We start from the raw sequence: 16,943 nt of genomic DNA on the forward strand, positions 1-16,943 counted from the left end.
GTAGCACGAACTGTTGGACGTAAACATACCACCGTTCTGTCGAATCATTTAATTACAGTAACTTAGCACCCATTATTTCTGTCATGTAATGTTGGTTTGACCTGACGGATTAGAATACACAATCTGACTTTTTCAATTTTACAATTGAAAAATCTCACGGCACACCAACAAACAAAAACGTCACAAAAAGTGGATACATTCATTACTGTATTTACTTCCTGCCATCTAATAGAAGACCATTCATTTATTCTGTCTGTCACTATGGCTCATTGGCATAGAGGAACAACGATACATTATTTATTGTAATTAAGTACACAAGTATATACAGTAAATGAACAGGTTATTTAAATAGACACATTCCTCCATCTTGTGATCGGTTATTGGATTTTTAAACTCGCTGATCGGCTCCAAAAATCCTGAGCGTGTAAAGCCTAAAACCTGTACTTGCTATACAGAAGGTTGGAAGTCTTGTACTCAGTAAGCTTGTTTCCTTAATTGCAAGTAACTGATACATTGAATGTGTATTGATAATTCCAGTATTGTCTGAATTTTAATCAATGTAGCGTGCCTTAATTATTCCCTTATTTTATAGTTGACAACTTTATGCACGCTAAGCATGATGTGCCACCACCAAATTACCCCTGGTCTCAATCCGGGCCACACCACCGAATATTCTTTGGCTCCGCCCCTGTGTCAAACTTTAACCAGGTCACAGACGCATTGAAAAACATTGGCTTTTGATGGCATGGGACCTTTGGGGTGGGGGGGTCATTTCCCAGACACTTACAGTATGGATCTAACTTTAATTTGACCAGTCATAGAAAACACCTAAATAGAATATGGTCATTAATGTACAACTGAAAACTTTTCAGCTGAGACAAAGGCATTTGAAGGGGGAAAAATATGTTGTTTTCACATCGCTTGATAGCAAAATTATAACAAGCGTCTACAACTTTACACAATTGTTTTAATAATTACCAGTTAAGACAAATGCTAAACAATGGTTTGGGACAATCATGTTGTAATACAGATAAGGTAGTAACAAAACATTCCTACATCAATTGTTGAGAAAATACATTAGTGCATGATGGGAACAAAGCAACTCGTCATTGCTTATCACTGCTATTATTTTTCATGCTCATTTGGCACCATAATCTCTCATGTTGAGTGTTTGTTTTCCTTGTGTACCGTGACTGAAAAGCCTTCCACAGACAATAGGCACCTCACAACCTGCAGTCGAGTTGTTATGGCAACACATGCTTGCCAAACATGCCGTACAAAAGGGACCAGAGTGAACACACCATCTCAATGTCTCCTCCCTTAATTTCCATATGACACTTTAAACATAGGCTCTTAGTAGCATTGACATATGCTGGACAATAATTTCCACAGCAAACCAGAGTGAATCTAGGTATCAGGTTCTTCACCTTGTGAGCCACACTGCAACTCAGCTTCATACATAGTGTAGGTGGGTGCATATCATAACTGTCTCCAAGCAGTTAATGCCAGAGTGGTATTTTTTCAACATAGCATTATGTTGTAAATAAACAGCAAATTATCTTTATAAAGATTTACAAATTATCACCTCCAAGAACAAATGATGGGTCAGGGGAGTTGGGTGAAGCATGAAATCCTGCATTCATCCATTTTTTACACATTTTTACAGGACACGTTTTAACAAAGAAGAATTCACACTCACATTCACACCAATTTAGTGTCTTCAGTGAACCTAACACGCATGGTTTTTGGAATGTGGAAAGAGGCTAAAGTACCCGGAGAAAACCCATGCAAGCACGGGTGGAACATGCAACCTCCACACAGGAAGGCAGGAGCTTGTATTTGAACTCCCAGTCTCAGAACTGGGAGGCGGATGTGCTAACCATTTGACCGCCGTGCCTTCAAGAAAAAAAAAAAAAAAACACTATAAAAAATCCTCTATAGTTCATCAATAGCCTTTTTAGAAGACTGATAAATCATGCTCAATAGGTGCAATTACAATCTTAATATTATGAGAGTTTGTTGGCATGTAAAGAGATGTTCTTGGGTTAAATACAATTTAAACAAGGCGGACTCTACTGAATTGGACTGTACCAACATTTTATGTGCAAAAGAGGATTGTCTGATATATGTATATTTGATGACAACTTGGTAACAGAAATCCATACAAATCAACTTTCCCTTGGTAATTAGAGCTGGCACATTGTCCAAAATTGTCAAATAAAAATGTCCCATCTCAAGAGTGAGTTCGTCATTGATTCATAAAGTGCAATTTTTGTTCGACATTTGTTTCAGTATACCATGACGCATGACAATATCCAGAGGGGTTAATCTGGCTATCAAGATGGATTGTAAGAATTCATGAAGGTCTCTGTTTGGTACTATAGCAAGAAAAGCCGCTTTCAATGTTCATAAAGCAATAGTTGACAGGAGAGCCATGACTGCCACACCACAGAAAATGAGTAGGGTCTGAAGTATGGAGTGCCTGTAAAACAAAAGCTTTAACACTCAGATTCAGAGACAAATAATTATTCTATTCATGATCAATGTAGTATGTAGCTTGCCTCAAACTGGATTCCTCGAGCAGGTCAGGAACTACATTCACCAAGGCAATGTACAGAAAGCCTCCAGAGGTGAATGGAAGTATCCAGGAAGTTGCATTTTCTGGAAACGGTAGATCACTGCTGTAGTTCACAGGATATTTGATGGTATGGATTCATAAACCAACAAAAGATCGTTACCTGTGCCTTTTGGTGACTGAGCACACAAAGCAAAGCAAGCCCCCAGGACACCAACCAATGCAGTGGACAGCTGCAGACGAGCAGCACTCCACCGGTCGAACCCGGCTCGCAGCAATATGGCAAAGTCACCCACCTGTGAACAATGACGTTTCATATGACTGCAGTGGCTAAATGTTCAGCGACTTCACATTCCAGTTTGGGGCAATCTAAATGCTCCCTCTAAATTTAAGGCAAATGTGAGCTAACAGACAAGACATTCATTTGTCAAATATATTTAGGTCCAAGAAATTCACCTCATGTGGGATTTCATGGAGCAAGATGGCAAAAGTGGTAAGAAACCCAACCTGTAAGAAAAGTATCATTATTAGTGAAATCCCCTTCCCTAATCTGTATATAACAAAAAATAAAGAACATTTAAGATCCATATCATTCATGTATTTGTCATTGAAATAATATGCCCAAGAGCACCAGTAAAATGGCATGTGCGTGCGAATGTATGCTTGTTTGCGACATCTAGCTAACTTCCTCTCTGGCACATACATCCATAGTTCCCGCTGGTAGCCTTATGCCTCACCAGCTGGACCCTCCTTCTTCCTCCTACAATATATAGTCATCTACTTAATGGATACAAGGGCTCGTTTCTGTACAATATTTGCATTTTGTAATTTAAGACTTAAGTACAAGAAGGAATCTGTATTAAATTTGAGTTTAATTTATTTTCAAAAACTTTTTTGTCTCATCTGTGTGTGGATCTCTGTCTGTCGGTCTGTCTGTCTCGCTCTCTGGTGTGTGTGTGTGTTTTTTGTGTCTCTGTCTCCTTCTGTGTCTGTGTCGTGCTACCAATCAGAGCAAAACTGTTTTCTAAATTCAAATTACATGTACTCAAATTAAGGATAACAGCAATCCAATCGGAGCAAAGCTTTTTTACTTATTAAATTTAATGAGAAATCCAGCCATCTCATCTGCCAGGCTTTTTGGAAGAGAAGAATAACTTCAAAAAGGGCATCGCGAGCATATCCAATCCAAATTTACTTGCAAACCTGATAAAAGGACATCAAAGATTATGGAAAATAAGTGTTTCTTGGGACCTTTAAGAAAGAGATACCAATTTTGGCACATGTTAATATCTGAATTTTTTTTTTAGAAACAATCAAAGTTTGAATGTGATCCAAATAAAATAGTGTTCTCCACAAGTCACTGTTGGTTCCACTGACTGAATAAAATCAATATGTCTACGACAGTGTCATTTTAAACAGACCAATTGAATTTATGGTGTGTATTAGATCACAAGGGTGGCATTGTGGCTGATTGGTTATCACATCTGCCTCACACTTCTGAGGACCCGGGTTCAATCCGGCCTCACCTGTGTGGATTTTGCATGTTCTTCCCGTGCCTGCATAGGTTTTCTCTGGGTACTCTGGTTCCCTCCCACATCCCAAAAACATGCATGGTAGGTTAATTGATCCATCTATCCATCCATTTTCTGTACCGCTTATACTCACTAGAGCCGCGGGCATGCTGGAGCCTATCCCAGCTATCTTCGGGCGAGAGGCGGGGTACACCCTGAACTGGTCGCCAGGCAATCGCAGCAGTAGGTTAATTGAAAAGTCTAAATGAGTGCGAATGGTTGTTTGTTTTTATGTGCCCTACGATTGGCTGGTGACCAGTTCTGGGTGTACCCCGTCTCTCGCCCAGAGTCAGCTGCGATGGCTCCAGCTCGCCCGCGTCCTGAGTGAGGATAAACTGTAACTGTACCTTTTTCGAAATCTATGTCCATGTTATCTAATTCTGAAGTTGATCAGATCTTCCATGCTTTTGCCTCCTCACGTCTTGACAACTTCATTTTCTCTTCACCTATCCAATCCATTTTCTGAGCCGCTTCTCCTCACTAGGGTCGCGGGGGTGCTGGAGCCTATCCCAGCTGTCATCGGGCAGGAGGCGGGGTACACCCTGAACTGGCTTGCCAGCCAATCGCAGGGCACATAGGAACAAACAACCATTCACACTCACAGTCATGCCTACGGGCAATTTAGTGCCCACGCAGGCACGGGGAGAACATGCAAACTCCACACAGGCGGGGCCGGGGATTGAACCCGGGTCCTCAGAACTGTGAGGCTGACGCTCTAACCAGTCGTCCACCGTGCCGCCTTCTCTTCACCTATTTCAACAAAACTAGGATACTTCGGATTACGCCAGACCTAGGCAAATTCCACAGTCTGAGCTACCAATGTGACAAGATTTCTCAGAAATGACAGTCTGTGAAAATGCCAAGTGCGCTTGGAATGGCCACTACAACCAGAGTACAATGGACCAAGAATTCTGAAAATGGGATGATGGATGATGGGTTCTGGAGAATTAGTTTTTTGTATGGAAAAAAAAGGGTCTTTTTGAAGAATCTTTTTGTGTGATATTGCCTACAGAAAATCTGTTCAAAAACACCTTCAAATTTGAGTATAACAGTATGACCTGATTCTTCCTCAACATATCTCCTTCACTCCATTGGTGTTTCATCTGCTACTCGGGGAACCCCTTCTCCTATTGGCTGACAGGTTAAGTTAAATGCTGTAAATCCACCTATAAACTCATACGGGCCTAAATTCTAGGGGGTTCTCCTACTCGATGCATCCAAATTACCATGACGTTTCAAACGCCGTCATTGCCCTAAAAACTCAACCTAAATAGTGCAAATGGAGCATTATTCGTGAGAAGAACACTGTGGGCAGTAGAACATTTACTTTAGACAATTGGTTTTTGGGGAATATATTTGTTATGGAGGATTTGAAAGGCCTTTATAGTGCTCATTCCATCCATCCATCCATCCATTTTCTTCCACTCATCTGAGGTCGGGTCGCGGGGGCAGCAGCTTGACAGCAGGGAGGCCCAGACTTCCCTCTCCCCAGCTAATTTGTCCAGCTCTTCCAGGGGAACCCCGAGGCGTTCCCAGGACAGCCATCTCTCCAGCGTGTCCTGGGTCGTCCCCAGGGCCCCCTCCCGGTGGGACGTGTCCGGAACACCTCACCAGGGAGGCGTCCAGGGGGCATCCTAACCACAGATACCTGAGCCACCTCATCTGGTACCTCTCAATGCGGAGGAGGAGTGGCTCTACTCTGAGCCCCTCGCGGATGACTGAGCTTCTCACCCTCTTTCTCAGGAAGAGCTCGGGTGCACCCTGCGGAGGAAACAAATTTTGTCCGCTTGTATCCGCGGTCTTGTTCTTTCAGTAATGACCCACAATGCGTGACCATAGGTGAGGGTAGGAACGTAGATGGATGGGCAAATTGAAAGCTTCGCCTTTCGGCTCAGCTCCTTTTTCACCACGACAGACTGATACAAAGACCACATTACTGCAGACGCTGCACCGATCCATCCATCCATTTTCTGTACCGCTTATCCTCACTAGGGTTGCGGGCATGCTGGAGCCTATCCCAGCTATCTTCGGGCGAGAGGCGGGGCCACTCGTCACGTTGACTGACCAGTCCTCACAGTGTTGATAGTCAAAATAATATGTAAAATATGCAGTACTTTTTATTTTTTTTAAAGCAATTTTTTTCTTTTTTTCCTTTTTAACGTGTACGTGCGGTGCAAATGACCAAGAGCTACAACTCCTGCCTTGCTAACTTAGCGACATTTTCGCTATATTTAGTGAGCAGGGGCGTCGGTGGCAAATGAGTATTTTGGTACAACTCCCGAACGGCCGGTCCATTCCAGGCCTGGCTAAACTTTTTTTTTAAGGATAATTCCAAATACACACAGCCATCTTTTAACAAAACATAATTACAGACGACTATTCAACAAATACAAGACGACCTATAGGTAGCCGTATGTCAACCGATGTGGTCGTGCATGCCAAGCCGATTATCCTGGCCGCCGGCTAGAGTACCGGTATAGATTATAGCTTGCAAGCTGGAGAATGTGTTTGACTGATGACTTCGTCAGACCCTTGCTGTTGTGCCGTGCGCGGTGTGACCAACAATTGGTGTTTAGCTGCAGACAAGCCCTAAGCTGGTTGTCTCCGCCTCCCTACTCCCACACCAGACGTGATGCAAAATGTGCAGAGACTGGAGTCTTTGAAAATTCAACTGACAGCCTGGATGAATATACAGACACTGTGGCATCCAATATCAGTTTCTGTGATGAGGTGTGTGTACCAAAAAAGTCATTTCGCACGTTCAATAACAACAAGCTGTGGTTCACTGCCAAACTTAAGCAACTTCTCCAGGCTAAAGAGGACGCATATCGAAGTGGAGATAGAGCCCTATATAACTGCACTAGAAACCAGCTGAATAAAGAAATTAACATCGCAAAGTGAAATTATGCAGTAAAGTTAGAAAAACAGTTTACTGCTAACGACGCAAAATGAATCTGGTATGCATTACAATCACTAACCAATTACAAGCTGTGAACAATAAAGGACACTTTATTCCTTTGTAACATGCTGCCAATTTTGTCTTGAAATTGTTGTCACATCTCTGCCGGGCCAATTATACATTATTTGTGCACTCACTGCAGTAGTCTCGCCACCCTGCACTACTCTGTTGTTGACCAATCCTGGCCACTCGTGCTTGAGAAGCATCTGCAGCATTTGCACAATTGACATTGTCCGGATTATCGCACTACTAGTCACTTTAAACTACATACATTTCTTGAAGTCTCTGCACCCTTTGCACAGTGGTCATTGCACCAGACTATTGTTCTATTAGTCATTTCAACCTGCTCTAATTGCCACATTACCACATTACTGGTAACCTTTTATTGCTTAGTGACTGTGTTTTTATGTCTCAAAGGTATTCTCTGTCAATTGACTGTCTGTTGTCGTACAAGAGGAGCTCCAACTACCAGAGACAAATTCCTCGTGTGTTTTCTACATACTTGGCAAATAAAGATCATTCGGACTCAGATGGTACATTCCTTCCACACCATGACGTGTGTGTGTGTGTGTTGGAGGGATGGGGGGGAGCTGTCGATTTCAAAGGGCGTTCCAAAGGCAATTAGTTATCTACCAATTGTTACAAAATGGATTGATATTACTGGAATTGATTGCCAGTTTGATTTTCTTGATCAAAAAATACATAAAATCAACATATTAGTGAAATATGGACTATTATGACCCACAGTCCCTTGAATGTCCCTCACACAAAACAAAGAACTGGTGATTATTTAAATAAAATAAAATAAATAAATACAAGTGATACAGCCTTGCAGTCCATTGGCACCAAATTGTGGAATGCACTTCTCTTTGAGCTAAGAGTTGACTCTTTGGTCAATACTGAGGCCACCAAACCGGACCCCCTCTACGCCTCGGCTGCGCCTTGAAGTTCTGTCCATAAAAGTTCTGAACAGAATCGGTGACAAAGGGCAGCCTTGGCAGAGTCCAACCCTTACCGGGAACGAGTCCGACTCACTGCCGGATATGTGGATCAAACTCTGACTCCGGTCGTACAGGGACCGAACAGCCTGTATCAGGGGGTTCGGTAACTCATACTCCCGAAGCACCTCCCACAGGGCTCCCCGAGGGACACGGTCGAACGCCTTCTCCAAGTCCACAAAACACATGTAGACTGGTTGGGCGAACTCCCATCCACCCTCGAGGACCCTGCAGAGGGTGTAGAGCTGGTCCACTGTTCCACGGCCAGGACGAAAACCACACTGCTCCTCCTGAATATGAGATTCAACTTCCCGACAGACCTTCCTCTCCAGCACCCCTGAATAAACCTTACCAGGGAGGTTGAGGAGTGTGATCCCCCTGTAGTTGGAACACACCCTCTGGTCCCCCTTCTTAAAAAGGGGGACCACCACCCCAGTCTGCCTATCCAGAGGCACTGACCCCGATGTCCACGCGATGTTGCAGAGGCGTGTCAACCAGGACAGACCCACAACATCCAAAGCCTTTAGGAACTCCGGGCGAATCACATCCAACCCCGGTGCCTTGCCACCGAAGGAGCTTTTTAAAGACCTCGTGACCTCAACCCCAGAGATAGGAGAGCCCGCCTCAAAGAACAGACTCTGCTTCCTCATGGAAAGGTGTGTTGGTGGAATTGAGGACGTCTTCGACGTATTCTCCTTACCGACACACAACGTCGTGAGTCGAGGTCAGCAGCGCCCCAACCCCACTATACACAGTGTTGGTGGTGCACTGCTTTCCTCTCCTGAGACGCCAGATGGTGGACCAGAATTTCCTGGAAGCCGTCCGGAAGTCTTTCTCCATGGCCTCACGAACTCCTCCCATACCCGAGTTTTTGCTTCACCGGCCACCAAAGCTGCATTTCACTTGGCCAGTCGGTACCCATCAACTGCCTCAGGAGTCCCACAGGCCAAAAAAGCCCGATAAGACTCCTTCTTCAGCTTGACGGCATCCCTCACCATTGGTGTCTACCAACGGGTTCGGGGATTGTCGCCAAGACAGGCAACGACCACCTTACGGCCTCAGCAATGGAGGTACGGACTCAAATTCCCCAGCCTCCACCGGAACATGAGCAAAGTTCTGTCGGAGGTGGGAGTTGAAACTCCTTCTGACAGATGTTCCCAGCAGACCCTCACAATACGTTTGGGTCTGCCACGTCGGACAGGCATGTTCCCCCACCATCGGCGCCAACTCACCACCAGTTGACAGCTCCACCACTCTCTTCAATGAGTGTCCAAGACATGCGGTCGCAAGTCCGATGACACGACCACAAAGTCGATCAAACTGCGACCTCGTGTGTCCTGGTGCCAAGTGCGCATGTGGACACCCTTATGCTTGAACATGGTGTCGTTCGAACATGGGGGCCGTTCCTCCCAATCAGGCCCTTCCAGGTCTCATTGTCATTGCCCACGTGAGCATTGAAGTCCCCCAGCAGAACGATGGAGTCCCCAGCGGGAGCGCGCTCCAGCACCCCCTCCAAGGACTCCAAAAAGGGTGGGTACTCTGAAGTGCTGTTTGGTGCATAGGCACAAACAACAGTCACCCGAAGGCGGAGGGAGGCTACCCTCTCGTCCACCGGGGTGAACCCCAACGTGCAGGCGCCTAAGTATACCCACACCTGCTCGCCGCCTCTCACCGTGGGCAACTCCAGAGAGAGTCCAACCCCTCTCGAGAGGACTGGTACCAGAGCCCAAGCTGTGTGGAGGCGAGTCCGACAATATATAGTCGTAACTTCTCGACCTAACACACCTGCTCGGGCTCCTTCCGTGCCAGAGAGGTGACATTCCATGTACATAGACCCAGCTTCTGTAGCCGGGGATCAGATCGCCAAGGTCCCTGCCTTCGGCCACCGATAATTTAATCTATTATTTTTCTATTTATTCCTTGTATTAACTACAAAATGTGAACCTGTAGGACTGTATTCTTTAAAGCACTGAGTCCTCTCTGAGAAGTGCTATACTTGTATAAATAAAATGGACTTAACATTAAATTATACAAGTGTAGATAATACTGTGACCGACTAGTGTCTATCTAGAATTGTTTACAAGCAGTTTACAAGCATGAGACAAATGACTGTGGGGGGAAGAAGCATCTGGAAACTTGATAATTTCTAAAGCTCTATGTATGTGGCCAAAATAATGCAAGCGGTTAACCTCCATATTTTGGGATAGTATGCACACAGTTACTCACCTTTTTGCTGACAAGAAAGCTCCCTGCAACAGCCAGTCCATGTGTAAAGTTGTCAATGCAATTGGCCAGTAGGTTGAGGTAGCCCCTTGTCTGAAAACATAGTACAGGTATTTAGGTCATATTACTGTATTAGGATATACATTTTTAAACGAGAATTTTTCTCTGAATTAAAATGAACTGCTGACAGTTTTCTGTTCGCTGTTGTGGTGGTAAAGCCATCTCTAAAATGTGACCGGTACACTCTTTATGGCTTGGACAGCAGAAGCTTTAGTTCTAATGAGATGGATTACTTAAGTGATCCATGACACATGGATCTAAGTGCAATCTTGTTTTAACTTAATTTCTCATTAGGCATTTGTGTTAGACTTAATGAATGCTCGTACTAATTATCATTTAACATTTTATTTGTAAATGAGTGCACGGTGGCCGACTGGTTAGCACATTCGCCTCACAGTTCTAAGGACCCGGGTTCGAATCTGGCCTTGCCTGTGTGGAGTGTCTGCATGGGTTTTCGCCATGTACTCCAGTTTCCTCCCCCATTCCAAAAACAGGCATGGTAGGTTAATTGAAGACTCTAAATTGCACGGAGGTGTGAATGTGGGTGCAAATTGGTTGTTTGTTTATATGTGCCCTGTGATTGGCTGGCAACCAGTTCAGGGTGTAACCCGCCTCTCACCCTAAGATAGCTGGGATAGGCTCAAGCACGCCCGCGGGCCTCGTGTGAGTATAAGCAGTACGGAAAATGAATGAATGAGTGCACTCTGGTTAATCCTTGGGTGTGGAATGAGAAAAGTGAAGTTGTATTAAAAAGCACCCTGTATAAATAATAAATAATAACTACCTTTAAATCAAATAAAATGAACTTGGTGCTTAATGTACTGAAGACCAGGTTTTTGCTAGTTTGTTGCTTCAAGACGCAAGCATTTTTGGCTATACCATAGCAGGGTGATGACAATGCGCGTCACTACGCCTCATTTAATGATCAGCACACCTCCAGGTGTGTATTTAAATGACGCCAGGAAATAACTGGGTGAGGCCGAAAAGAGCACTCATTGCTTGCATTTTAAGCTGATGCTCATTGAACAGTTGGTAACTTTGCATTCTTTCTTGACTTTTGTGGCTAACTGGAAATTTAGAGACAGTCGTGTTCTAAACTGTACCTGTATTTGTCTAACGGTGATTCTGTGTCTGTGAACCTTTTCTGTACACTCTCTAAAACGTATTTCAATGCACATTTTTTGCAGATGAAGTCATCACCATTTAAAGTTGGATAAAGTTACACTTTTTCGGTTATTATGTTTTACTTTCAGAAAATCTAGCCATGATGCGTGACGTCATGAGAGATGTCAGCATTATGGTGCGAGACATCAGTTCGAATCAAAGGAATAATTATTTATTTTGCTTTTTCAACACTTAATTCAATAAGATGGAACTTCAACAACATGCAGGACGTCAAAATCTGTAGATCTCAGCGTATATTATGGGAGCTTTAACAAGAAAATAAAATGAGAAGGATATACATTTGAATGTATGTAAAGAAGTGGACTCATTGTTATCAAAGTTGAATAACAGTAAGAATAAAACATTGCCTCTACAGTAAATAAAGGTTTTATGGCGACAGTTTGACTCTGAAACCGATTACAGGAAGTCCTCGAGTTACGACGTACATCCGTGCCTCGTCCGCCATTTTGTCCCCAGCACCATAGTATTTCTGCTTAGCTAGTGCATAGTGCTTGTCTGTGCGCCGGGAGTATTTTTGCCTTTTTCGCCCTCGTTTTTTCACACTCTCACCAGTAATGGTAAGTACAGCAACTTCTTTTTTTATTTTAATGTATTTTAGTTTCTCTATACGGAGTGTTAACCTTTCCTGCAACGGTCACCTGACCGTGGTCGGGAGACACATGGGAAACACCTTCTCCAGGGCCGAGGTTGTCCTCCTCAGGGTTAACTCCCTTCTCTCGTTGCACAGCTGAGCTGGGTGGCGGCAACAATAAAGGCACGAAGCACCAATTTGCTGCTTTAATGGCTTTATTAGCTCCTCTGCACATTCAACGTCAATGGGTCCTCTGCTAATCGCTACTCTTCCCCGGTCGCCATCACTACACTTGCCACTGTACACACTCGCACCTGCGCGCATGCCTTCCTCCTTCACAGTCCCGCCGGAGGACGCCTGCGCAGTCCCATCTCACTCACACATTGATGCACACGCCCACACACACTGAGCTTGCTGTCACAATCACGTGGGACAATACCCGTAACAGAAGTATTTCGACGTAAATTTCGACTTAAACAGTGAAATCCGACTTACGCGGAAATTTGGGTTATGTCGCCAGCGTAGGAACAGAACTCCTTCGTAAATTGAGGACTTCCTGTATTTCCATTTTGATTATTACCGATATGATATTTTGTCTTCAAAACACTAGCAAATCAGAGACACTGACCAGTGTCCCCGGATGGATTGTGTTTGACCTTTGAAGTTCCATCATACAGTATATATATACCAGTTAACTGTAACATACAACCCCAATTCCAATGAAGTTGGGATGTTGTGTTAAATATAAATAAAAACAGAATACAATGATTTACATATCATGTTCAACCTATATTTAATCGAATACACTAAAAAGACAAGATATTTAATGTTTAAACTGATAAACTATTGTTTTTAGCAAATAATCATTAACTTAGAATTTTATGGCTGCAACACATTCCAAAAAAGCTGGGACAGGGTCATGTTTACCACTATTTTACGTCACCTTTTCTTTTAACAACATTCAATAAACGTTTTGGAACTGAGGACACTAACTGTTGAAGCTTTGTAGGTGGAATTCTTTCCCACTCTTGCTTGATGTTCAGCTTCAGCTGTTCATCAGTCCGGGGTCTTCGTTGTCGTATTTTACACCTTATGATGCGCCACACATTTTCAATGGGAGACAGGTCTGGACTGCAGGCAGGCCAGTCTAGTACCTGCACTCTTTTACTACGAAGCCACGCTGTTGTAACACGTGCAGAATGTGCTTTGGCCTTGTCTTGCTGAAATAAGCAGGGGCCCCCACGAAAAAGACGTTTTTTGATGCAGTACCACCTGAGGGATCGAAGGTCACGGGCATTCAATGTTGGTTTTCGGCCTTGCCGCTTACATGCAGTAATTTCTCCAGATTCTCTGAACCTTTTGATAACATTATGGACCGTAGATGTTTAAATCTCTAAATTACTTGCAATTGTACGTTGAGGAACATTGTCCTTAAACTGTTCAACTATTTTCTCACGCACTTGTTCACAAAGAGGTGAACCTCGCCCCAGCTTTGCTTGTGAATGACTGAGCAATTCAGGGAAGCTCCTTGTATACACAATCGTGGCACCCACCTGTTCCCAATTAGCCTGTTCACCTGTGGGATGTTCCAAACAGGTGTTTGATGAGCATTCCTCAACTTTCTCAGTCTTTTTTGCCACCTGTCCCAGCTTTTTTGGAACGTGTTGCAGCCATAAAATTCTAAGTTAATGATTATTTGCTAAAAACAAAGTTTATCAGTTTGAACATTAAAAATATGTATTTGTCTTTGTAGTGTATTCAATTAAATATAGGTTGAAGATGATTTGCAAATCCTTGTATTCTGTTTTTATTTATGTTTAACAACGTTCCAACTTCATTGGAATTGGGGTTGTATTATGATGCAGCATTTGTTCACCTACTGTACCTAAAACACAGGCATAATCTTCATCATTATCATTTGTTTTTAATTTATTGGTTTTATGTACACTGCAAACGTTTGGTTCTCAGAAACGCATACCTTGACTGTTCCCTGCAGACTCCGATGCGTAGAGGATTTCTGTGACTCAGTCTGGGGCCCATTTCCATGTAACACAACAGCCTTTCCACTGCAAAGTGAACTTGACTGTGTGTGTGTATGTGGGGGGAGGGGGGGGGGGAGGGGCAAAATTGATCATACCACCCTTTGTCATAACATCCACCACAATGAGGAAATGAAATGCCATTATTTTGAGGGTAATATTCCATCAGCAACATTGAAAATAACTATCAACTAGTTCGTTTTTGGACCGGTGAGATCAAAGTTTTGAATTATGAACTACGAACTGAACTGGTTTATTTTTGGAATGATGAACTGAACTTAGAACTCGTTTGTGGAGAAAATTAACTCTCTCAACACTGATCCTGTACATACTAGGATTTACACGATCAGGATTTTTGGGGCTGATCACTGATCAGCGAGTTTAAAAAAAAGACCGATCCGATCACATGATAGAGGAATGTGTCTATTTAAATTACCTGTTCATTTACTGTGTGTGTACTTGTGTACCTAATTGCTAAAAAAAAATGTAGTTACAATAAATAATGTATCTTTGTTCCTCTAATTATGCCAGTGAGACATAGTGAGAGACAGAACAAATGAATTGTCGTCTATTAGATGGCAGGAAGTAAATACAGTAATTAATGTATCCACTTTTTGTGACATTTTTGTTTGTTGGTGTGCCGTGAGATTTTTCAATTGTAAAATATGTTCTTTGGCTCCATAAAGGTTGGAAATCACTGCTCTAATCAGATAATGTATTCTAATGAGTCAGGTTAAACCAACATTACAACATGACTTATTGTAATTACTTTTTTTTTGTAATTAAATTACTTCCCCCACACCGAAACTTCAGAGCCTGATTTGACAGAACGGCAGCATGTTTACATCCAACCGTACGTGCTAGCAGTAGCTTGCTAAGCTACATAACGTTTTGTTGCCTGCTTGCGAGCCGTATCGTATTAAAAGTATGTGAACATACCTCAAGCAAGCCTTAAACGAACATCCTCTCCTCTCCTGAGCACCGGTGACCACCAACACACGTTTTTCCCCATTTTGTTTTTACAAACACACGGCGCGATAGACTCTTGTTGGTAACCGCGGTAACGAGTGTATTTGGTCGGATTTGACTTGACAAGATAAAGCCCACCGATCATAAAAAACGGGATGCGGTGGTATCGGAATACAAGGTTTTATTGCAGTAGTCTGACATAGTGCAAGCGTGAAAGAGCAAATTTGGCTTGTAGTCTGATCCGGATATTACGTGTCTGTCTCAGACGTGTTGTCTGTTCCACACCGGCAAATTTATTTTTTTTAAATAACTTTATTGGCCGTCAGATATTTACAGGTCTACGCCGAAAGACATGCAACAAGGCTAACAATAAACTAGCTTTTGGATTCAAATATACTGTGCACGATGGCGACGCAGAGTAAATGTCTTTTGCGGACATTGATCGGATCGGCGAATTATGACATTAAAGCAGATCAGCATAAAATGCTAATTATCGGCCGATACCGATTAGGCTGATAAAATCGGTGTAAAGTCTCGTATATACACTGTATTATATGATCCTGCATCACAATATATATATCACAAGTTTAAAAAAAAAACTGTCATTTTTTTACAATAATGGCAGCCCAAAGAAAACAAATACACTAACCCACAACATGTACAGTGGGTGGAAAAAGAATGTGAACCCTTTGGAATTCCTTAAATTTCTGCATACATTTATTATATAATGTAGTCTGATCATCTAAATCACAAGAATAAACAAACGGAGTATGTTTTAATATTTTTATTAAAAATAATAATTTCACAAAGACGGAGGATAAAGTAAATGAACACTTAGATTTCATAACTGGTTGACCTTCTTTTGGCAGCAATAACCTCAACCAAGCGTTTTTTGTAGTTGCACAATGATCAAGATGAATTTTGGACCACTTGTCTTTATAAAACTGTTGCAGTTCAGCAAGATTTCTGGGATGTCTGTTGTAAATAGCTCTCTTGAGGTCATGACACAGTATCTCAAACCCAGAACACTTCTTTTCTTCTTCTGAAGCGATTCTCTTGTTGATTTGCTCCTCTGTTTTGGACTGTTGTTTTGTTGCAGCAGCAATCCTATTTTGAGCTTCAACTGATGGACAGATAGCCTCAAATTCTTCTACAAAATATCTAGATAAACTTGTGAATTCATTTTTTCAATTGATGAGTGCAAGCTGTCCAGACCCCGAGGTTGAAAGGACACCCATACCATGATCCTCCGTCCATCATGCTTCCAAGTTGGGATAAGGTTTTGATGTTGGTGTGCTATGTCAATTTTCCTCCACACATGGCATTTTGTGCTTTCGTCCCAAACAATTTAACTTTTGTTTTATCCGTCCACAGACTATTTTGACAGTTGTGCTGTGGAACATCAGAGTGCTCTTTAACAAACTTTGAATGTGCAGCAAAGTTTTTTTAGACAGCAACGGCTTCTTCAAAGGTGTTGTCCCATCAACCCTATTCTTGTTTCATGTTTTACATATGGTAGATTTGTCAACAGAGATGTGAGCATGTGCCAGTGATTTTGTGAAGTCTTCAGCTGACACGCTCGGGTTCTTTTTTACCTCCTTAAGCATTCTGCGCTGTGCTCTTGCAGTCTTCTTAACAGGACGCCTGCTCCTTGGAAGAGATGCAACAATGCTGAACTTTCTCCATTGGACAGAGCAGCTTTAAGCCACACCTCCAATCTTGTTTCATTGATAGGACTCCAGGTTGGATCACACCAATTCTTCTTGGAGAATCTATAACCTAGAGGTGTACTT

The 16,943-nt window shown here is 42.8% G+C and overlaps 1 protein-coding gene across 3 annotated transcripts in view; it reads right to left on the reverse strand.

Moving 5' to 3' along the window:
- Nucleotides 1-223: 223 nt before the first annotated feature.
- slc39a13 (solute carrier family 39 member 13) overlaps nt 224-16,943 on the reverse strand; it is a 38,153-nt gene continuing 21,433 nt past the window's right edge. For 2 of the 3 annotated variants that reach the window (XM_061670515.1, XM_061670514.1), the window contains exons 5-10: nt 14,121-14,225; nt 10,330-10,419; nt 3,032-3,082; nt 2,739-2,871; nt 2,562-2,661; nt 225-2,482 (exon numbers count right to left, since the gene is read on the reverse strand). In XM_061670515.1, the coding sequence (XP_061526499.1) occupies nt 2,407-2,482; nt 2,562-2,661; nt 2,739-2,871; nt 3,032-3,082; nt 10,330-10,419; nt 14,121-14,225 (555 nt within the window). In that variant the 3' untranslated portion in view covers nt 225-2,406. Of the gene's footprint in view, nt 2,483-2,561; nt 2,662-2,738; nt 2,872-3,031; nt 3,083-10,329; nt 10,420-14,120; nt 14,226-16,943 lie in introns of all 3 variants that reach the window. The other variant, XM_061670518.1, reaches the window with a different exon arrangement.

Source organism: Phycodurus eques, chromosome 2, assembly GCF_024500275.1.
Source record: "Phycodurus eques isolate BA_2022a chromosome 2, UOR_Pequ_1.1, whole genome shotgun sequence".
NCBI classification, from domain to species: Eukaryota; Metazoa; Chordata; class Actinopteri; order Syngnathiformes; family Syngnathidae; genus Phycodurus; species Phycodurus eques.